The sequence below is a fragment of the Meleagris gallopavo genome, chromosome 13 (assembly GCF_905368555.1).
Source record: "Meleagris gallopavo chromosome 13, MGAL_WU_HG_1.1, whole genome shotgun sequence".
NCBI classification, from domain to species: domain Eukaryota; kingdom Metazoa; phylum Chordata; class Aves; order Galliformes; family Phasianidae; genus Meleagris; species Meleagris gallopavo.
This window is the reverse complement of record NC_139416.1, coordinates 424,027-447,655: the sequence shown is the minus strand read 5'-3', so window position 1 is coordinate 447,655 and position 23,629 is coordinate 424,027. Positions and strand designations below refer to the sequence as shown.

General features: G+C 49.5%; 1 protein-coding gene across 3 annotated transcripts in view; it reads left to right on the top strand.

The window, feature by feature from the left end:
* GNAO1 (G protein subunit alpha o1) overlaps window positions 1-23,629 on the top strand; it is a 117,991-nt gene that overhangs the window by 74,774 nt on the left and 19,588 nt on the right. For all 3 annotated transcript variants that reach the window (XM_085234792.1, XM_085234793.1, XM_085234791.1), the window contains exon 4: window positions 4,125-4,285. In XM_085234792.1, coding sequence (XP_085090918.1) covers window positions 4,125-4,285 — 161 coding nt within the window. The remainder of the gene's footprint in view (window positions 1-4,124; window positions 4,286-23,629) is intronic.

The window sequence follows — 23,629 nt, the reverse complement described above, 5'->3', positions numbered from 1 at the left end:
GTGCCACATAGTTTCACATAGGTCTGTGCTTTTCCCTAAAGTCTCCTCGTCCCAAAAACTATTGCTTATTGGGAAAAAAAAAGTCCCCTATTTAATGTACAGATGGCTCCAAAGTGTCATCACTGAGATGTACCTTGCAATGGTCAGGGGGATGGGGCAGTGAGGCTGAAAGCAGCTCCACTGGTGGTCTGTGCAGGCACAAATCATAGCTGGTGACGAGCAGCAAATAATTAGGACTGATCTATATGTGCATGATGAAAAATACTAGTTTTCCCAGACAAATATGACTGTTGGTAATGTCTGAGTGCTGTGGGGATCCCTCTTCCTACCAGCAAGATGATGAATCAGTTGGGATATGTGGCTGTTGCAAGTGAAGTCATAAGTTTGCTTGCTGAACATACCTTGTGTGCTTGGTGGTAATGGCATATGGGAGGCAAATAAATAACTGTGGTTACACCCAGGTTTGTGAGAAAGCAGCTCCTCTTATGATCTGAATCCATACCACGTGTCCAATGCAAAGATAGATGCGTAGCACAGGGTGAAAAAGTGTCACATCCACTTCTGTGTGGCTCCACTTGCCACACTGCAGGTAGACACAATGGGAAGCAACTCAGACCTGAAAAAATCCTGCTCTGGGTAATGAATGACTTGAAGTCAACATCTTGGGGTCAGGGTTTGATCTGCTATGAGGAGCACCAGGCCTTTGGATGTAGCTGTGCGATGTGTTGGGAAGCACAAGGGACAGGTCACACTTCTACCAGACAAAAACCAGCCCAAGGAAGCTCTGCACAGAGCCAGGAATGCCGCAGCTTCATGTGAAATCATCTCAGGCATTCCCATGGCACCCAGCTACAAAGCTGTCCCAGCCACCCGGGAAACAACTCAATGGCCGAGACCTCTTAGAGGCATGTCATCAAGTCACAGAATCATTAAGGTTGGAAAAGACCACTGAGATCATTGAGTCTGCTTGGAGATTCTGGCACCCTTCACAGCCTTGCCCTGACGATGTGATGGTGAATGCTGCTTGCATGCTGTGTTGCTGCATTGCTCCTGCATCAGCCCTGAACATCGGGCAGAGAAGTGCAGGGGCAGCGAAGGAGGAGGAAGCACTGCACCATTTTGTGGCTCCTGCCAGTGGTCCCAGGGGCAGGCTGCTGCTTATTTTTAGCTCCTGAGGTAGCTGAAATACCAGCGTGATATTCATTAGCTGAATCCCCATCAGATGGGAGCTGCGAGGCGGGCGTGGGGGGACGCTTGGTCTGGTTTGTTGTGCTTGATTTAATTGCTCGCTTCAGTACAGACGCAGCGCGTGGCAGGAGGCTCAGTGCCTCTCACCTCGGGAAAAGGGGGAGCGCCAGGCCCGGGGGAGGCAGCGAGGGAAAAGTCAATCAGGCAGTATTTAAAAACCTACCTGCTGGGCCCAGGGGGGGCTGGAGGTTTTAATGTCATTCCCAGCGTGAGATGCAGCCTGGAGAGCGAGAAAGGAAGGGGGTATCTTCTCTTCTTGGATCCCTAATTGCTCGTTAAATAACCTAACAGATGCATAAACCTATGGGCAGCCCATGCTCCTTGGCAGAGGGGCTTTATCCTCGGGAGAGGAGAGGGGTATTTTTAAAAACACTCATTTCTCTGCTTTTTCTGGGTGTACAAAAGTGAGAGTCAGATCGTCGGCTCAGCAAAACAAAACCCAGCTGCCAGTGCTGCATACAGAGCTAGCAGAGGCACTGTGCTTTCCATGCCCTGCACTCAGCTCTCGTACTGTAGAAAGGAGGTTTTCCGTCCCAAAACGAGACTCCCGGTGACTGCAGAGCTGCTGCAGCTGTTCTGCATTTGCATCTCCCAGAACAACCCTTGCACAGTGAGCTTAGCCCCACTGCTGCCCCGCACAGACCCGGTGACCGTGGCCTAGATGCCTGGTCCCTGCCAGCTCCCATTCTGTCACTGCCATCCATCAACATCCTCTGCCCAGAGCCACTGAGTGTTACGCCGCAGGGAACTGCCACACATCCCCATAGAGGAAAAAGGGAGGCAGTTCTTTCCCAGCACACCGTGATGGCTGTGACGTTCCCTCTGATCCTGGTGCAAAGCAATCCCCAGTTAAGGCCACGAAGGGCAGAAGCAGCGCAGGCCCTGTCCTGAAGCTGGAGAGCTTCAGATCTGCTTCGCCATCTCAGACTGATGAGCCGATCTGTGACTTACACCTGTAAATCCCCCCTGCTGCATTCGAGGTAACGTAGGAGAGAACTCCTCCCTCCCTGAAGGAAAGCAGCTTGCTGCAGCACGGTTTGGATACCTTGTGAAGCACGCAGTCCATCTGAAGGCAGTGGGGTGCCTGTGAACCAGCCTGCAGCACTGAGCTGACCAGCCTTCATCAGGCTGTGTGTTGTTCAGAACCTCTGCAAGGAGAGGAATTGCAGCTGCAGTAGGGCAGAAAAGCCGTGCTGATGGTTTATGAATATTCACTGGGCTCACGAAGCACTCCGGGGCAGAAAACAAGTTTTGAAATTAACTGAACCCTTCAAGCTTCTTTGCTTGCCTTGGCTTTGAGGTGTGAGTCACCGAGGCAGCTTCTCTAAAACGAGCAGAGTCTGTATGGAGGGCTAGGAGGATTTCTGGGCAGGAAAATACTAAATTAAGTGTTCAGTGAAAACATCTTTATGTTCATAAAGTCTTCAAAGCACAGACTCCCCCCATTAAGTTTTATGGGATGATGTCACTGTACAGTACTGAGACTTCTGCAGCCTATAAGGACTTGATGTTCTGTGGACTTGAAGCTCTTCCTCTGAGTGTAGAACTCTTCAGCAGCTTCTGTCTGCAGTGCTAGCAGCTCGGTGCGTTGCGATTTTTGAGCAGTTTCAATGAATAGAAGCTGCAGAAGAAGAGCTTTGGCCCTGGCCATGTAGTTTGTGTCATACCCGGTGCTTTCCCCATCCGTATACCTCAGCTGCTCCCAGCTGCTGGGAGAGATGCTGGTCCCTTGGGAGCCCTACAGCTGCCCAGAGAGCTGGGTCAAGTGGGACACAGGGCTAGGGACGTATGGGAACAGAAATAAAGAGCTACCAATGGGACATAAGGAAAGGTAATGAGACAAGGAGGCTGTCTTCACTAGTTTGCTGTAAGCAAAGCTGAATAAATGCTCCTCTTTGCCAATTAATTATAATGATAATAATTAGTTTCGTTTCAGGTAGCAGAAAGATGAGACTTTTCCTTTTTTTTTTTCCCCCCCAGTTAACAAAGCAGTGAAAGAAAAACTCTGCAGGTTAGCCAGCATCCCTGGGGTTTTGGGAGTCTGGGGGGGTGGGAGGGCTACTCACTGCAAAGAAAAGCTGTGGGTTCAGGATTTGGATGTCCTGCTTCACAAATGAGTGAAGCATCGGCTGCTGTGGGCTTTTACAGCAGGGCTGCACTCAGCTGCTCTGAGGCTGTCTAGACATTCCCATCCTAAATCTGAGACATCTTCCAGACCTGAGTTGTGTCAGAACAATATCCTCCAGGAAAAGTTGCTGTTCCAGTGAATCAGATTTTTCTCACCAGAAAAGATTCCATCTGAAAGTCACCAGCTGGCCCTGCCCTCCCCACCATACTCTCGAACCACAGGAGATTCCTCTCCATGTGAGTCACAAAGCAGTGCAGACAGCCAAGGTGTTTTGTGTTAGCATGAGTTAGCCCTGGAGCAGAGACGGACACATAGGAAAGAGTAGGAATTCAGAAGAAGCAATAAGGCAGGATCTGAAAACAACTGCTTCTGAAGCCTTTCTGCTGTCCTGTGTGATACAGATGGTCTCTGCTTCAGCAAGGTTACATGCTCGGTAAAAGGGGATTCAGTACAGCATATGCATTCGGTAACAGTTTAACATATGTACTTGTATATACATGGATTTCCTTTTCTGTCTGCTAAATAGAAATTGGTGTTGACGTGAGGTGGGCTGCACAAGCACCTGTTCCCTTATGAAGTGAGGTTTCCTTGCTCCATCCTCCTCCTGCCCTTCCTGCAGGGGGGTGGATCCTCAGCCCCATCCCGCTGTGTGCAGCCTCCTACTGCTGAATGCTGGACAAACTCTGAAATAGCTGGCTCCAATCCTGCCTCCAGCATCTGTGTGACCGCTTGTTTCTCTCCTTTGCAGGCTGATGCCAAGATGGTCTGCGATGTTGTAAGTCGGATGGAGGACACAGAGCCCTTCTCTCCAGAGCTGCTGTCAGCTATGATGAGACTCTGGGCAGACTCTGGGATCCAGGAATGCTTCAACCGGTCCCGGGAATATCAACTCAATGACTCGGCCCAATAGTGAGTATCCCTTTTGATGGCCTTTAGTGTAACGAAGCCGCATTTGTTAAGTTTTAACCAAAGTAGCCCAATAGGCGTCAGTTGCCTTACAGCAGTAGATCTGATTACAAACTAACTAGAATGCGTGCTGTGTCATGGACTGCTGCAAGGTAAAAAGAATCAAGCAGGATGGTCGTATTCCCCTCTGGCCATTCTGGAGTCCGGGACCTTAAGGCCAGGTTTCCAAACTACTTTCAAACTGTTCAAGGTGTGTTCCTGCAAACCAATTCAGTGATGTCAGCCAACGCATGGAGGTGGCTGATGGTTTCTTCCTGTCCGGTAGATAACAGAAGAGTGCAGACACCTGCTTTGTATGGCATTACAGCTCTTGGTTTTGCCTTTCTGATAATCATGCACTGTACTGATAGGCAGCTGGGTTACAACCAAGGACAGGGAAATTATCTGCATGTTTGGTAGCGTTGCATTATTCTCACAATACAGTCAGTGGCATCCATACCATTAGGGACCACATCCAGATCTTTTTTTCATGGTGATTCAGTCTATGGCTTTGGTTCATCCCATTGCAAAAACAGGACATTTACCCATAAACTGCTACTCTAGCTCTGAAGAAACATTAATTCCTCCAGTCTGTTTGTCCCTGCCTAGGCAAGAAGGATAAAGCATTTCGTGCCACAATTTCAATCACAGCAGCTGTTGCAGTCAGGCAAAATGTCCCCCTGGCCCTGTGCTGCGTCTTAGACAGTAGTCACTAAAATATGGTAGTATAGGGAACAAGCAAGCACAAAGTAATCCTTTTCACTACCCTGGGAGTCTATTTTAATAGTCAGAGAAAGAGAGGCTCCACAGTGGTGAAAGGGGAATGCTGTGTCCATGCTTTTGTCTTCACGGTATCCCATGTCATCAGGTCCACCAGCTGACTCATGTCCTTTGGGACTTCCTGCCTGTTTGCATTGCCTGGCACCTCTGCTTAGAGTGCCATCAAAACACAGACCCAAACACGGGGGTAGCTGTAGCTGATGGCTGTGCTCTGTGCAGTAGCACTGACCACAGCAGCCTGCTCCATCTCCTCCCATCCCAGCTGGCAGGGCAATTTGGGAACACAGAATTACTTTGCTGTTGCGGTGCTGCAGCAGAGCATGAGCAATGACACATCTCTTGGCATTGACCAAAAAACAAACGGGAACTGCAGATGTGTGATTGGTGTCACAGCATCCTACCCAACAATTTCACACCGCAAACAACCACATGTAAGTGATGATTCCAAAATATGCTGACTTTTAATCACTGCGAGGAGGACACCCATGTATAATCAATATTTCTTTGCCTGTAACAGCAAGATCTGCCTTTTCTTGCCTTTTTTTTTTTTTCCCCACAAGATAAGTGTGTGATGGCAAAAACGCATCATTAGAGATATAAATTATATAAAATGCCAGTCCTAATTGCGTTACAGCCTTCTGGAAAATTCTTCAATTGTTTTAGAGCCAATTACCTTGAGGAAAGTATTTTGATTCTCCTTCCATGCAATATAGCAGTTGAAAACAATCAGCTTCGCCCTCCCAGTGTGACCAGATGCTGGGTAATTCATCAGCAGGAGCTCTGAAATCACAGGCAGTTTCTAGACATGAACTCAAGAAGCTCAGTGCTGTGGCATTCACGGTGATGGCTACATGCACTTGCAGCCCAACAAAATTGTTTCTGGTATTGTTAACAAAGTCTCCTGTGCTGCACTGAAACTCAAGCTGGTCAGCACAAAAAGAGAGGTGATGACAGAAGAAAGAATGGAAGAAGAGGAGAAGTTAAAGTCTGTTGGCTTTTGCATTGCTCCTTCTACAGTCATCAGAATCATCCAGACTGGAAGAGACCTTCAGGATCACAAAGTCCAACCATGGACATGACCTGCTGCATTCCGTCACTAAACTGTGTCTCCTACCTGGCAAAATACTGGCTACATCTTTTGGGGGGGTTAAATGGTGGATTTGTCTGTCCTTGGGTGAGACACACACACCCAGGGAGCTGGTGCTAGGGTGCTTTACTGCTCACCTGCTCGCCTTGAAGATGCACCCAACAAGACAGACATCTCCCACATAAAGCATGGAGAAAAAATAACTTCGGGCACATTTTCCACCTCCCAGAATTGGGACCCCAGAAAAATCACCCTTCAAAGCTGTGACAATGACACAAACCATCGGGAAGATGAGGACACAGGCCTTTCCCTCAGGGAAAGCTCCCTTTCCCTAACCATAGTTGCACATGCAGCCGGAGGAGGGCTGTGCCACCTCTGCTGCCCCGGGCTGTGCCTTTTCTTGTGGCAAGACTCTCATTTCTGCACTAGGGCAGCTGGTGAAGCTGACGATAACAAAGTCCTTTGCATGCCCAGATCCGGAGCCCCTGGTGCTTCCGTCATCAGGAGCAGAGATGCTGTCACAGGGCAGGGACTCCAGCGCATCCCGTGGCAGCTCTGGGCCCTGGTGCATCACACCAGATGGTGATGCAAGTGAGAGCTCAGTTGGCACTTATTCACGCCCAGTGGACACCCAGTGAAAAGAGGCATATTTTTCATTTAATCTTTTAGTGCTTCAAGGTTGTTTTCTTCTGCATGAGTGAAAAATTTGAGGCAGTTTTCTATTTTTTTCTCTCTCCTGGGAAAGGACTTGTCTTTATTGACACTGATACTGGCTTTAAAGCACTAGTAACTACAAAATGGGTTTTCATTAGAATTAAGAAAAACAAATTCTGGACAAAAGCTGAACCTGAAATACTCAGAGATGAAAAACAGAGATGGTGATGATAGCGAGCTGGGCTGCTAGCATACAGGCATCTCCCTTATTTTGGGTTTCTCTTGGTGCCAAGCATAGGAGCTGATGCTTGCTGGCAGGAGGGAAGATTACTACTGGGATCACAATGCCCAAGGCACTTGGAGACCTGCAGGGCAGCAGAGGTGGGACTGTCAGGGGCAGCTGGGGCACTGCCCTTCATCCCCACCGTGCCACATGCATCCTGAATTCCCCGAAATTGTTGCCGAATCCCCTATCTGCTCCCCTGGAACCACTACCTGGGCTTCTACACATCACTAAGTGCAAGGTCAGCCATCAGCATCTGCTTTATTTAATGGATAAAGGCACCGCGGCTGTCCCCTGTGCCCTGCAGCTTCTGACAAGGCAGAGCTGCCAGACCAAAGCAGCCCTCTGCTGTCACTAGGGCTCACTCCTGGCCAGTGCCCTGCTTGTCCTGAGCTGCACTCCTAGTGCTTTGCCTTGATTTTTGAAATGGGAACTACAGGCCTTCTGCTGCGTGCCCAGGGAGAGCAAACCTCAAGCTAATCAACAGCCTGTGAGAGCTAGCAGCAGGGCTCTTATTAGTCTATCATTAATTTGTCTGAAAATAGATTTAATATTTCTTATTAGCCTAAACATGAACTCAGTAATAGCTCTTCTCTCCTGTCAAAGATGAGCAGGAGCATGTTGTTACCTGCTCTGCCTAACAGTCTGGACTTTACTGCAAAGCTTTGTTTCTTTTAGGCTCTAGAAGCCTCTTTTTAGCAGGGTTTTTATATCTACTGCAAATGAAAAATGGAAAATAGCACTCCTGCAGAGAAAAAATGTGACAGAGGAAGAGGGGAAATTCTGCAAGGATCCTCATGTGTCTTGTACAGCAGAAAGTAAAACAACAAGGACAGCAAGAGAGGGAAAGAGAGTAAGAGGTAGCTATGGGTTTCATCATTTGTCATTACTGCATTTTTTCATCATTCCCTCAGGCAAATTTATGGGTGGGTTGAGTTCCACATTCCTAATCTCCTGATTATGTTTTTATTCCTACTTTGCCTCCTCTTCCTTTCTTGTCTGCATGCCTAGGAGCTAAATCTACCTCTGATCATCAAAAAGTCTGGGCATTGCTGATGCCTTTTCTTGTCCAGCCAATTTCTGTCTGTGGAAGCACATCTGTGACCCACATTTTGCTTTCAAAATCAGCAAAATAGAGGTTTCCAGCTGGTTTCCTTAATCTCCTGCTTTTGTTCAGAATTAAAAACTGTCTTGTTTCCTGTCCTCGAGCTCCTAGTTAGCCTGGTCAGGGAGTGCAGCGTGGAGGGCAGGTCTGATGGTGAGCACCCAGGTTTGGGGGACCTGCTTTGAGCAGCCTCAGATGTGAGGAGGGGAATGGAGCAGACGGAGCATCCACACGAGCACCACTCCTCCATGCACATATCCATACAGGCAAGATGTGTAGGCAGAGGCAGTTTGCAAGTACACATACACACGGAGAAAAAAGAATCCATCTCAAGTTATTCTCTGGCTTCCAACTACACTGAAAGATCGCTTGATAATGCCAGGGCTGTGAAACTACCGTGAAACTGCAAAGTATTTTAGGCCTATGTTCAACCCATCCATCTTCACACATCTGAGGTGTCGGGGCTTAGGAAACTTGCTGCCTTTGGCTCTCTGTGGGGAGTGAAGGGAGGGAGAGCTCCTTCCAAAGGGGAACACAGACCTCAGTGCAGTGTGAAGAGGTGCAGAAGGTGCAGTTGTGTCTGCTGCCCCAGTGTAGCTAACAACTTTGATATCTCAAGCCAACTGGACCACTTCAGTCAGCCCATTTTCAGGAGCTCCTTCGGCAGTGCCCTAAGGAAGTATCGCACTGAGCGAAGGTTAAAACAGTGACGCTTTCCTTCTCACACCTGCTCATGTGGGATTGCTTTCAGATCTCTTCTCCTTGCAAAGAAATTGTCACTGCACGGTGGTATCACCTTCCTTGCCAGTGCTCATTGCATCCTGCGTGGTAACATGCCTTAGTTGGAGCCAGACATTGTCGTGATGTAGGGAACTGCTTCTGGAGTGAGCCCCAGTGGAGCACTGCCAGAACAGGTTGCTGTAAAATCTCCAGCCTTGAGAGTACTTGCAGCTGAGCCACCTGAGTTACAAACTGAGTTTAACTTTGAAGGAGGCCTGCCTCCCTTCCCACGTCTAGACTGAACCCCGCAGCAAATTGGGCTCCTGCAGCTCCCCTGTTCACAGAACTTTGCACGACTTTCCCAAAATCATTTCCGTTCCCACTTCCCTGATGGTTGCAGTCTCCTGCTTGCAGCCAGCTCACCAACATGGAGGTTAAGGGGGAAAGAAGTAAATCCTGCTGCAGTCAGCAATGCTGCTTTACTGGGTGCTCTGGAGAAGGCTACCTGTGGCCAGGCAGTACTATTTGATCCTATTTAGCCCACCAGATATTACTTGGTACTTGTGCAAGCAATACATCCAGGCTTCATTACACCGTGCAAGTGCTCTGTGCTTCAGAACTGTGCAGCTCTGCAAAATGAATGTTGGCAGCAAGCTAAACATTCAGATTGTGGCGCTTCAGGACGTGGGCATTACGCACAACCATCAGGACACGGTCTGTTTTAATAAGCTGCCATTGTCGCTGGCTCTCTCAGGCTGAGGAAAGAGGAATTATAGGTCAAGGTTTTGCATTAATATTCTCGTCAGGTGCCTGGATTTCATTTTCTTATCACAGCTTTTGCATTAGGATATGGTTTTCTGTCCGCTCTTCTTATTCGTGACTGTCACTTGAGCTCATTTGTGTTTAATTGGAGGGAGTAGCAGCGTAAATGGAACAATCCAATTAATTGGTATGACTGTGCTGCACTCTTTATTGAACAATCCACCTTTGTGTCTTGGAGCCCAGGCAGACAGGGAAAATACATCACAGGCAGAGATGTAGATACATTTGTCTGAATTTATGGTTTAATTTACCCCTGTAAGTAAATATGATGACCAACTTTGAATAATTAAGTTCCCCCTGTGATAAGCGAAACAAAACAGCTCATAATGGCTAGAGCTGGTTGACTGGAATCATCAGCATTGCTGGATCCCCACCAACGAGATGCAAATGGCTTTCTGTGGTGTCTGGTCATGCCAGGTCTGTAGTGGGGCCTTTTCCGGGAAGTGAGGCCTCTGTTACCCCAGTTGGGTTAGTTTTGGGTTAGTTACCCACCCAGCGTGGCCCAGCCGAATGGCAGCCTCCTAGAATCCAGCAAGGCAAGAGCCTGGTAGAGGTCCCAGGCTTTTATGTGTCATTGTCATAAATGAAGAAATTGCTATCGTTACATGACCACACCTAGGGCTGACTGTGAGTGAAGAGCACCTCAGGAAAAATGTCATCTTTGAAATCAGCTTGATGTTTTCTAGCATCCCAAACTCAGTCTTCATTCATCCGGAGAACCAATTTCGCCCAAATTAGTCGCAGTTTCTCCAGGGACTGCCGCTATTGGCCCTAAGCAGGGTACAGGCCATGTCACAGCATCTCAAAGGTGGGTGTTAAGCAATGCTCCCCCCTATCCCACCAGATTGTGCCAGGAGATGGATTGCAAGGACTGAGTTTGTTGGTGAGGTCACCGTCCCTAAGGTGTTCAGGTACCATGGAGGTGTGGCACTGAGGGATGAGGCGTGGTGGGTGGGCTGGGGTTGGATTTAATGATTTTAGAGGACTTCCCCAGCCTTACTGATTCTGCAATTACTCATCAGCACGACTGGGCAGTTGGTGCTCTCCTTTCCAAAGGGCTGGTTAGTAGCAGAGCCTGGAAAGCAGTGGGAGAAGGGGAGCATTGCACCAGTGCCTTTATCAGAGGGGAAAATGGTCTGTTGCTAACAGAAAATGTGCTGGCATGATCTCTTTTCTCCTTTTTCTCTTCTTCCCAAATCTGGGAAAATGATATCATGAAGCTGCTTGGGGTGCCATGGCTTGGCTGACTAACATTGGCAGCCCAAGCTCATTTGTGCAGAAGTAAACCTGGAAAGAAGAAAACCTAAAAATCACATGAAACTGAGGTGCTATCAGCCTGGACAGACACATGGGCTGCAAGCAGTGGTTGTCCACAGTAAGAGCCTGCTGGAACACAGCAGAAAACACAGAGTTGCTCTGCAGTTACTTCGTCTGAAGGAGGGGACACTGCCAGAATTTGGGTACAGTCTCTTGTCTTGTCAGGTTTTGTTTAGAGCACAGGAACTGCCAGCACCACCAATAAACACGCTCTGATTTACCCCCAGAGGAAACCTGTTGAACCATAGTCCTGAACCCTGGCGAGCTGCTGCTCATGGCTGACCAGCAGATCCTCCCCTTCCAGGGGCTCTGGGTGACAGATTCTGTGCAGAGAGATTGGACTTGTTTTTTTGGCTGAGTATTTGTATATTTTTAGGCTGCAGTGTCCTTATGAAACCAGCTGGAACTGGCAGGCTGCCACCATGGCTTGGGGTGATTTTGTTGTTGTTTTATTCCGTTTGCTTTTTTGCTGGTACCCAGCCCCCGTTTCCCACTGACTGCCTTTTGGATCGCTCACGTGGGGCATCCTCCCTCGAGGACGCTCTCAGGGCATCCCAACCTCCGTCCTCAGGGCCAGGCTGGGATCTGCTGCTCCCAGCCCTCAACCCTGTGCTGCATCAGCCTGGCACATCGGGGCTCTTCTTCACACCCCCAGTGTCAGGTCTGGCACCATCCGTGAGAAGGGCTGAGCCAGGAGGCAGCCACGCATGCTTTCCAATGGATGTGCTGCTTGTTTGAAATCCTTAAATGGCAAAGAATGGCAGGAACGTGGGGGCTTCTTTGTAGCCAGGCTCTGGGACAGAGCAAAAACGTCTCCCACATGGCTCAGCAGACACCGGAGGCGACAGTGATGGGAGTGAAGGGGCGGCAGAGCAGGGCCGGGCAGATAGCTCCGTGTACACAGGGTGGATTTATGTCCCTGTTTCCCTCCTTGCAGCTCTCCTGCACAAGAGCTGCCAGAAACCGGAGCTGGCACACACTCACACAGTGCATTGGACCAAGGGAAGGAGCAGAGCATCACTGTGCTCAGGTGTCCGAGGTTATGAGTAAAATCCCAAATCAGTCGTGAGCTTAGCTTAGAAAGCCCACATTTTTCAATATGTATTAAGACAATCATTGGAAAATTGCTTTTATCTGCTGTTTCCTAAGCTGGATTTATGCTTTAAAGCCTTTTGTCTTTGAACAGAAGGGCTGGAAATTCCTTTTTTTGTTTTCTTAAGCAAATTGTCCATCCAATATGCAGCCTTGAGGGGACAGGGCTTTAGAAGAGAACAAAATGAAAGGAAAAAAAACAAAACAAACAGAAACACTGGAAGACTTGCAGTGAAACCACAGGAACAGGTTGGATGGGGATGCAGCACCCAGAGGTGCAAGGAAAGCCAGGAGTAGGTGAAAGCCCCTTGGCTCAGTTTCCCACCCGCCATGAGCACCAGGGCATGGCAGCTGGAAATGCTATCTATGAGATATGGAAGTCCACTGTGCTGAGAGCGGCAAAGGCTGAAGCAAAGCAAAACAAGGGCAGGGGTGGGAGGGGGCATGGGAAGGTTTTGGTGCCCACCTTCACAGCAGGAGGGTCCCAGCACTTGCTCACAGCAATACTGCTGGAATGGAGATGTGCCTCGCGGAGCCCCCGGGCAGTGATTGTTTCACAGATTAATTGATCTAATAGCTCTAATCAGCCCTGTAGCAAACACTGCTTTGTGTCTTGCTTACCCAGCACAAGCACCGAGCCAACATTCAACCCTCACTGATTGACTTCCAGCTGAAGTTAGGTTCTGCTTTTCTAGGGACTGCCATGCCAAGGGCCGTGGCTGGGACCAGGGCTAGGTGACACATGCATTCGGTGCAAGGCAGGCTGTCCGATGCAGGCTTGGCACAGGGATGCTCAACCATGGGTACGCAGAAAGGACTCTACATTCCCCCAGCCCACAAGTCAGCAGGAGCACAGTGATTGACACTGCATGGACACAGCCCAGACCTGGTGCCGGCTATGGACTTCCTGCCTCCTCTGTCTCTTGGAGGGGTCAAAAGGGCTTCCTAGCTTTTTTTTCCCCACAAAAGCCCGGGGATGGGACACACTGATGGGACAATCACTGACTTGGGCAAGGCAGTAGAACATGATGCTGCTGTGTTACTGGCTTGCCTGCCACTAGCTTGCCTCTCATGCACAAATCCTGCTAGGCTGGGTTGGTCTATCAGTGGGCCTGATAGACTGCAAGCCTCAGATGCTGCAGATGTGTGACCTTTTTGTGTCACCACAGACACCCAAACCCGCACCTCCCATTCTCCCACATGTCTCTGCCCCCCATCTTCATGCAGGGCTGATCAGTTCAGTCATGACAGCATGGTTCAGTGCAGATGGAGGCTGGAGCTCGAGCAGATCGAGCACCGGTCCTTGTGCCAAAATCCCCAAGCTGCATCTTGCCCACCTCCAGCACTCTTCATCTGCTTCAGTACACGGAGAAGACAGTTCTGCAGAGGTCTGTAGGGGTCTCTTCTGGGGCTGAATTCATTGGGAAAGAAGGGCGGAAATGCTTCTGAGCCCAGATTTCAGGCAGAACCTTCTCTGTGCTGTTGGAAAGGGAGAGAAAAGATATAGGAGAAAAGAAACTAGGCACAAACTGCACTGTGGAGCCCTGCCAGGGAAGTGTCAGCTCTGATTTTGGCATGGAGTCCAAGCCTCCCTCTTGCTGCGATTTGTGATGCTCTCTGCCTTGCTGTAACCCTTTTCCTGCTGGGTTACAGTGTTACCCAGGGCAGAGCAGCAGATTTCCTGGGAGCATCAGGCTTGAGAAGAAAGTCAGTGCTCCAAAATCATAAGTCCAGGTCACAAAACACCCCGTGAGACATGAGTGTGGCTCTGAAAGTCTGGCAGCACTTCTAATGGCATAAATCAGCATTTCCTGCTCCATCCCAGTACGGCTGTGGGCACCCGGGGTTTTTAAATATTTCTTAGCTATCTCTACGTCCTCATTCAGAAAACACGAGGCATTGCCCCCTACTGACCAGAGTTAAAGTCAGTTTAAACATTTCCATTGAAGCTTGTCCTCTGTTTTACAATGCACAACCACAAGAAGCAGGGAACTGGGGGTGCACTGAGCAATGAGTACAAATCTGAAGTGTCCAAGAACAGGAGGAAGTCTGCAGAAATGTGATGCTGACACCAGCTAGCGTCTCCTGAGAGCTGGGAATTGATAATGGAGTCCAGGTGAAAATCTTCACTCCAGCTAATGGAAACATCAACTTTGCGTTGAGAAATCCCTCATCCCTCAGTGATTATCTCATTGAACAAAAAGGCATTAACAAAGAAATGACACATATATAGAAGCTACAGATAAGCTAGGGAAAAGGAAAAAAAAAAAAGATTAGCACACTTCTGTGCCCATCCTGAAGGTGATGCGGGGACTGGATACCCCAGGCATACTCTGAGCAGCCTCTCCCCACCTGGGGTTGTCGTCTGGGCAGGGCTGAATGGATTTTCCACTTGCCTGTGCCCCCAGAGTTGGTAGAGCTGGTTGTTGCCTTTGCACAGGCAAGGAAATGAGGCTTAGCTCTACTATGTTTATTCAGACATCTGTGATCACTACAGGAGGCTTAAGAGCATATGCTTAAAATAGTTGATAGGAAACAGAAAGTGTGCTGAATGCACAGAGGTCACCCTCACGACCTGTTTATCTTACCAAGGACTCCTTTAACTTTGGTGCCTGTTGATCTGCACAGACCTTGGAGCTCTCTGCCCTCTTTCCTGACTCTCCATCCCCAAGCAGAGTGGGGGTATGAGCTTCCCAGCCATGGTGCTCAGCTGGATGTGGGCTGGGAGTCCCTCAGGCTGCTGCTGAACTTTGGGCTGCAGGCACCATTGGAGCATCTCAGAGAACATGCAGAGCTCTGCTCCACTCACTTGCTCCGTTCATCCTGCTCTGTGTATTCCTTGCCCCTAGAATGGAGGTGTAATGGGAAGCTGTAGGTTTTGCTTTGATCCTGCTGCCTCTGCTTGGTGTTTTACCACTTTCCATCAGCTTGAGAGGAGACCTGGCTGCAGAGCGAGCACCTGTCCAAGGTCCCAGCAAAGTGCATTGCAGTGTGGGACTGCCTGGTACGCTGGGGAGCAAGCACTTTTGCTCTGCAGGAGGGAGGGCTCCTTTAAGGACATGTAGCCCACGTCAAGAAGAAGAACACGAAGAAAAATTGGACAGACTCCATGGTCTGCCTTTAAGCATGCTACCTCGCATCCTCTGCCTCGTGTCCCCATGACAACAGCCGCGTTACGCACCTCTGTGCTTAGGCTGCAGTCCCCCAGCTGCTCCGCTCACACCGCAGTGTGGCACGCAGGCTCACAGCACGGGCACACCAGAGACAGTCCAGAGCTGTCTGCTCCCCTCCTTCCTCCACACTGCTCATCTCCCTGCTTCTGTCTTAACTCTCGTCTGTCCAATCCGCAGCCCCAAGGTCATGCAGTGAGTGCATGAAGACCCAACATGAACGATGGGTTCAGGGTGCAAAAGCAAGGCTTGGCAAGAGCAGTGTCACACAGATGTGGGTAAGAGAGCCCAGACCCATCCCGCAGCACTCCCTATGTGGACACAAGGGGCCTCTCCTGGGATTCAGGAGTTATTTTTATTTTCACTTTGCAGTTGAAGCCAAAAGGCTCTTTATTTTGAGAAACCTCAAACATTGATTGGATACAACCGATCCTTCCATCAGCTCGTGCAGTGCCACCAGATAAATAAATCTTGCATGCATCTGTAATTACTGCTTAGCTTGTGTTTAAATGCAACATCATTGATCTGCAGAACTCATCAAAACCCACAGAGGAATGCATGAAATTATATTGATTAGAGCAGCAAAGTACGTTGCTGCATCCATTTTCAGCCTTCTTCATTCACCAAAAAAAAAAAAAAAAAACCCACCAAAAAAACCACAAACTCTCTTTTCAAATTCTTGAGTTAACTTGAAATTTAATAGCCAATTTTAACATCAATCTGATGGTCTGCTATGATGGAGTGGCAGCACTGGTGGATAAAGGAAGGCTACTGATGTCATCTGCCTGGACTTCTGTAAGACCTTTTACATAGTTCCCTACCACATCCTTATCTCTAAATTGGAGAGATGCAGATTTGAAGGGTGGACTATTTGATGGGTAAGGAATTGATTGGAAGGTCACATCCAAAGGGTTGTGGTCAATAGCTCTGTGTCCAGGTGGAGGCCGGTAATGAGCAGTGTCCCCCAGGGCTCTGTCTTGGGTCCTGTACTCTTTAACGTCTTTATCAATGACACAGATGATGGGTTTGAGGGCACACTCAGCAAGTTTGCTGCTGATGATGAGCTGAGCAGTGTGGTTGATGTGACAGAAGGAAGGGATGCCATCCAGCGGGACCTTGATCAAATCCAAAAGTGTGTGAACCTACTGAGGTTCAACAAAGTAATGGGCAAGATTTTACGTTTAGGTCAGGATAATCTCAGTTATGTATATAGACTGAAAGAAGAACTCCTTGAGAATAGCCCTGCTGAGAAGGACTTAGGGGTCCTGGTAGATTAAAAACAAAACATGAGCCAGCAGTGTGTGCTTGCAGCCTGGAAGACCAGTGGTATCTTGGCTTCCATCAGAAAACGACTGGCCAACAGGGTGTGGGAGGTGGTTGTCCCCATCTATTCTAGCTTTGTGAAGCCCCAGCTGGAGTACTACGACCAGGTCCGGGGCCCCCAACACAGGAAAAATGTGGAGTTTTTGGATAGGATACAGAGGAGGGCCATGAAGATGATCCAAGGGCTGGGGCACTTCTATGAAGACAGGCTGAAGGAGCTGGGCTTGTTCAGCCTGGAAAAGAGGAGGTTGTGGGGAGACCTCATTACAGCCTTCCAATATTTAAAGGGTGATCCATCCTTATCCATCAAATAGTCTGCCTTTCAAATCCATATCTCTTTAGTTTAGAGATGCAGTGGGGGACCATATCAAAGTCTTACAGAAAAGAGGAGGGAAATTGACTTTTTACATGGATAGACAGTGACAGAACAAGGAGGAATGATTTTAAACTAAAAAGAAGGGAAGATTTAGATTAGGTGTCAAGGGGAAGTTTTTCACTGACAGGGTGGTGAGGTGCTGGAACAGCTGCCCAGAGAGGCTGTGGATGCCCCGACCCTGGATTCTATGGTTCTGTGATTCTATGGTTCTTTCCTATAATAGACCAACAAGTTTCTACTGCTCTGTAGCATGTGCCCCTACATGGGCAACATCCCAGTTAAAAGCATGAAAGCTCATCACTCAGCTGTTACAAAACTCACTGCAATAAGGTCTTGTGATTAAAACTTCTGTCTGTGATTTAGAAAACCCAAACCAACTTCCGAGTGCTGCCACTCGGAAGCCACTTCCGAGTTCAGCCACTCAGGCTGAACTTCCTGTTGTGTCGTCAGTCAAGTCATACATCCTCTTAATACTTGTATTCCTCATAAACCAAGTGTGATGAATAATATCTCCCTGCTTAGGCGGGAAGCTGGGGATGCATTGATCATGCTTGGCAGGAATGGAGATGCAGTGAGTGTGGAATGCGGGCTGGGCTGGGGCGATGCTCGTGCTGACGGGCCATCTGCTCCTGATGCTCTCCTCCTGCTCTGCAGCCAAGAGGAAGCTCAACACCAGTTTTTTATTGGCAGCAGTGTCCGCATTGTCTGGAAGGATTCCTGATGTTTTCCAGCCCTCCCGCTGCTCGAAGCTGGCTCTCTGCTCCCAGGAGAAGCGAAGCTCTCCTGGGTCAACTCACAAGTCTTGCAGCAGGCTGCACCATGCCCTCTGCTCACGTTCCTCAGTGCCACATCTCCATGACTCTGGGCAACTCTCCTCTCTCCCTGGGCAGCTGTGTCAGTGCCTCACTGCTCTTTCGGAGAAAAATGCGTTACTAATACCCAACCTGTACCTCCCATCGTGAGGCCAGTTAGGCTATTACCTCTCATTGTTACAAGGCGTGCTGTAGGCAGGGAGCACACAGGAAGGCCTCCGCACAGCCCCCACAGCTCCCCACCAGCTCGGCTGAGCTGTCCTGTATGGAGTGTCCCAGGATGATGTTGTCACATCTGTGTCCCTTAATCTTCGCCTTAATGTGAAGATGGGGTCAGCCTGCTCCTATGGAGATCCGGGGCTGGCATGGAGTGCTGGCTGGGGTTGGGGTGGCTGTGTGGTGGCAGGAGGCTGCAGTGGTGGGTTGAACTGAAGCTGCTTGCTGCTAGGAGAGGGAAGGAGAGGTGTGCAGTCAGCAGGTGACAGCGTGGGGAGAGCCAGCAGGCTGTTGTGAGACACGCAAACAGGGATTTTCTCCTGACAGCTGCGTGTCTGTATGCTGCCTAACGGGATGGGAAACTCCACAGATTTTCCTGACATGTCTCTGCTTCTGGATCCGGCCTGGAGTGAAACCAAAATGCTGCAGTCCCACAGGCAGAGCTGTTCTCAAGGGGAGCCACAAGCTGACAGCTTGCTGAGAAGCACTAGAAGATCCCTGTGCAAAGCAGGGGTCTCACATGCCCAGGAGAACTCCTCTGTCTGGGGTAACGAAAACATCCTCAGTGCGCAGCCGAGGGCAGACCCTGAGTTTTCCCTGTCCGTGGCACAGCACTGACTGATTTCGGTACCTGTGGTTCCTGGCAGGGAGGCTTCTTTGGGGTTTGAAAGGAGAAGTCCTATAGCCTGCTACAGCGTGAGGAAAAGGACAGGTGTGAGGATCTTCCAGCATGATTCCACTCCATTGGTAACTCCCACCTTCCCCCGGACCACTGCAGACATTTAAAGGAGACTCCCAACTGAAAGCAGCTTCAGACAGAGGAGGCCACCCCACTCTGCATAATTACATATAACTGCATAATCTAGCCCTGCTAGAGACATCCTCTGTCTGCTTGATACAGGAGCTCAGATCTCATTAACTAATGCTTCCCTTTGCGTTGGATCTAAATCCCTCACCAGGGCCATCCCCACCGCAGGCAGACACCTCGCACCGCAAGACTGCTACAGCTCTATTTTTTTCTTCCTGCTTAGAAATGAAGACGTTTAATGTTGCTTTCCCTACTGCCACTAGTGTTCAAATAGAAATCTTGGGCCTTTCTTCATAATGCAATAAATCTCTCTGGCCGGTGGCTGATCAAAGGAGAATGAAACCAGACATTCTGTGCTCACAGCTCTTTGCTTTCCAGTGTTGGAGCTTGTGAGGTTGCCAAGGGCTGGGGCAGTGAGGGCAGTGGTGAGCAAGCTATTGTGGCTTTGTCCATTTTCTCATTCTAGGGACTTGGACTTATCCATGGGGCTGCATCATATTAAGGGACTGTAAAGCAGATGCTTACATATAGATCATACAGTTGTGTTTTCATCCTTTTCCCGTCTCAGACAGGGTCTAGGAGATCAGGAACCCTCCTCATGGTATGACAAGGTCTAGAAGAGATTCCCCAGCTCTGGACAAGGGGCCTTTCCCAGCCAGAGCAGGGGTACTCAGCATGGGATGCATCTACAGAAACAAGAGGAGAGGAGACAGACAACAGCTGTTCCCGTACAGTCGGTGTTAAACTCTGACACAGCAATTTAATAAAGCAGAAGGAGGCAGTTTTGTACATGCAGAGTAGCTGAGCTGTGAAATTCCTTGTTGCAGATGTGGCTGCTAGAAATTTATGTGGCTTTAAAAAGTGCTTAGAAAAATCTCTGGCCAGGAGAGCGAAGGAGGGGTCTGTCCCTCTGTACTCTGCCCTCGTGAGGTCCAGTATTCTGTCCAGGTCTGGGGCCCCAATACAGGAAAGATTTTGAGCCATCCACGATGGTTAATAAACACAAAGGTATCACCCTTCTCTTCAAAATTCCATTGGAAGCTGTGAGGAGCCTGGGTATGGCACACTTGCCCTGTCTGCGCATTCTTCTCTCTGTATCTGCTCTTGGACACAAGTTATCCAGCCCAAGAGTAAAGCCAGCCAGCAGCTCCTGCATGTGGACCAGAGCTGCAGCTCCCTTCATGCCCCCAAATGCCTTTGTTACACTCTATTTATTCAGTGGCACCTCTCATCCACAAGCAATGCTAAAAATTATTCTGGGTCCAGTCGTAAATTGCAAGGGTCCAGGGAAATTGCAAGTCTAACTAGGACAGCTGATCTCCACCTTGCTTTTCCTCATTCCTCCTGTCTATCATTAGTTTAATATCAATTTCCCAAGCTGAGCTTGGTACAAGCTTGATACAGCTGCCTGCACGACTCCTTTCCCCTTTTCATGGGTGCACTCCCATACCTGCAGCCAGTGAGGTCTGAACAAACACCTTATGATCCAGACCAGCAGCAGCTTTCCACTTCAGTGTGGGTTCAAAAAAGGCGTTGCAGCACAGCATCCCTCCTGTTAAGATTTGGCAACATCCTTTTAACGGCGGGGAACATCCTCCTCATTTTCATAGGAGAGCAGTGAGCACCTAGAGCTCATGCAGGAAAATACCCCACAGTCCACAAGATGGTCCTGGTGACCATCGCTGCTGCTGCCAGCAGCGAACCCAACAGCACAGGTAAGGCCCTGGCACTGCTTCCCAGAGAGCTGTGGGTGCCCCATCCCTGGAGGTGCCCAAGGCCATGGATGGGGCTTTGTCAGCCTGAGTTTATGGGGGCAGCAAGCCTGGGACAGAAGGTTAGAACTGCGTGGGTTTTAAGGTCCTTTCCAACCCAAACCAAATTACTTCCCCTCTGCAGCCCCTTACCCTGCCCACCTGGCTCATCTGCCAGCACAGACAAGCAACGTGCCTTGCCACATGCTGTTGCTTTCCCCAAGAGGACATCATATCTGCGCACGTGTGAGTGCTGTGCTTCCTTCACCAACGTATTATCGACTGCTGAAGGGACACAATACAACTGCCTGGCTACATTTCAAGCATTTCATAACTGATGGTTATTTAAGATGTATTACATCAGCCTTGTGTGTGCTGCTGGGCTCTGGTTGTGGGCTCTGGGGTTTTCTTCCCCTTGCTCCACAGCAATATGGGCAGTAGGGCCAGGCATGCTGCCTGCAGGAGGAGCCCTGTGGTGCCTGGCCTGAGCAGCTGTGCTGCCGTATCACACCTTCTGGAAGCAGCAAACACACAAGTTTCCTCTCCTGGTGGAAGATGCTATGAGTTTACTACACTGACATTCCCCAAGCCTGGTGCTGTTCATCTGGCTCCTTCCTCTGCAGTTAATAAATATTAAATGGTTCAATGCTAAATATACATTTTGCTATGGTTCATCAGCACAAAAGGAAGAAGTTAGGGTACAATCTAGTGCCAGAAGCAGATAACACACATTAGAAATGCCCTTTTCCATCCACAAGTGCAGCACAATCAGTTGGCTGGGACATCTTCTCAAGAGCATCCAGAGTGAGACTGCTCGTGACAGGTTTAATCATTAACCTTGATTGAAGAGCCAGTGCTTTCCAGCAGCTACCAATCCACGTGTCAGAGCTCACCCTTGAGCACTTCTGTAAAGGAGCAAAAAATAACCCGGCAGTGACTCAGCTCTCTGACATGTAGTGCCCTTCCCTCCAGTGCAACCCAAGCCAGTGCTGCCGTGCTTGGTTGTATCCCACCTGTGGCCCTTCACTCACAGTCCAGCACCTTGAAGGAAAATCTGATAAGGTACTGCCCTTTCCAGGCTTGCTCTTCTGCTTTTCCACCCTGGTGTCCCCACAGCCATTCTTAGGAAGCACAACTAAATGAACAGAGCATTAACTATTTTCTTGCCAGTGACCTCAACCCATAGGAATATACACCTGTGTAAGATGTGCCACAGGCATCCAGCTGTGGCCACAGCTGGGGACCTCAGCTGCACTTCTCCATTGTGGACAGCAGCCAGCAGAGCCTCTGGCACAGGCACCAACCTGGGAGGGTTCCATGGGCAGTGTGCCTGGGGAGGGTCCCTGTCCCCAGGGCAGTGTGTGTGTGCCACCACCACTGTGTTCCCAGAGGGGGAACTCCTGCAGCAACCTCTTTGGCACCAGCAGTGCTGCTACCGTGTGCCATTGGAAACTTTATTTACTCCCTATTTTCAACACTACCATGTGAGGAAAGTCAGCATCATCCAGTCCTCGTAGAGCCTTTTGTAGCCTCAGACTCATCCGTTCCTCTCTGGCTTTGGGAAATACTGCTTCTTGTGCATTTTGCTTTTGGCAGCGTAATGTGGTCGGGCTTCACCTCCCCAAGTCTGATAAACCAAGTGACTCAGAAACCTGCAATCTGCTTCAAAACAAAGCATTTAAGTTAAGAGATATAAGCAGTAATGGAGCTGCTCGGCTCAGGAGCACAAATGCTAAAGGAGGATTCATGTATGCAGAAACCTCCTAACCTTTCTACAGTTTTTTTTAACCCCTGCAAGCCCTGGGCAACGTGGGTGGCAAGTAGGAGCCAATGTGTCATTTCAGATACACTTCCTTTCAAGTTTGCAGTACCCTCGAGCCTGGGAGCAGACGATGCTCTGATGCCAGCACAAAGCAACAAGGATGATGTAGGGTGGGGAGAGCCGAGCGCTCACTCCGCAGCCTCCTAAGTGCTCTTATTTCTGCTAGTTAAACAGATGCTGCCTTCAGAGAGGATTATGTGTCATCAAACCAGTCAGTCGCGACAACTAATTGTCTCCAGCAACAGTTTGGCCTGAGATTGGCAGCTCAAGGGACGTACAGGGCACTGCCACCCAATGCTGAGTAGCATAGGGAGCACAGGGCTGGTGCTGATGGAGCCCAACACAGTGCTGAGGTCTAGGGAAAACATTCCGCAGCCTGGGATGGGAGAGATTCCTGGTGAGAGCAACCAAAAGAGTAAATAGTTGTGGAATGCAGCCTCGAAAACAACACTGAAAATATTATATAACTTCATATAAACTGATAGTTGAGTCTCATCAAGACTACCAGGAGAGCTGCAGACCCAGGAAACTGAAATAATTTGGGGCACTGAAAAACACATAGAGAATGCTGAAAAAGACTAGAAATGAGGAAATAGATGGAGAGGAGTTAATGGAAAAGGCAAGCAGTGAGTTAGGGGCTGGGGCCCAGGGCTGGGTGTGTTTCATGGCAGTGACCCCATGCTGCCAGCCCCAGCGCCCAGCTCACTCACAGCTTGGCAGCATGAGGACTGAGGGGGCTGAGTTCTCTGCCACTGCAGCACCCTTAGCATGGGGAAGCATCACCCTGCAGCCTGCACATCGTACTGCTCATTGGACAGACTCTCCCAGCGCAGTTTCCCATGGAGGTATCCCAGACTGGGTTGGGATGGATCCCTCCCAGCTCTCCTCTCTCAACTGCAACCTTCCTGCCCCCTCTAGAGGCTGCATCCCATCCCACCAGCCCAGTTCCCCAGCACACAGTGGGTGGATGGAGGCACCTGAGGCTGTGTGGCTGCATGCACAAGGATGCAAAGGTGGGCAAAGAAAGCATCAGAGATGGTTCATTCACAGCATCACATCCAGAGCTTGGTCAGTGCTGAGGGGCAGGGCTGTCAGCTGCTTGTGTGCTGCTGTCTATGGTCACTGCTGGTGGGGGCAGTGAGAGCCACCTGCAGCCCCAGCATGTGGCCC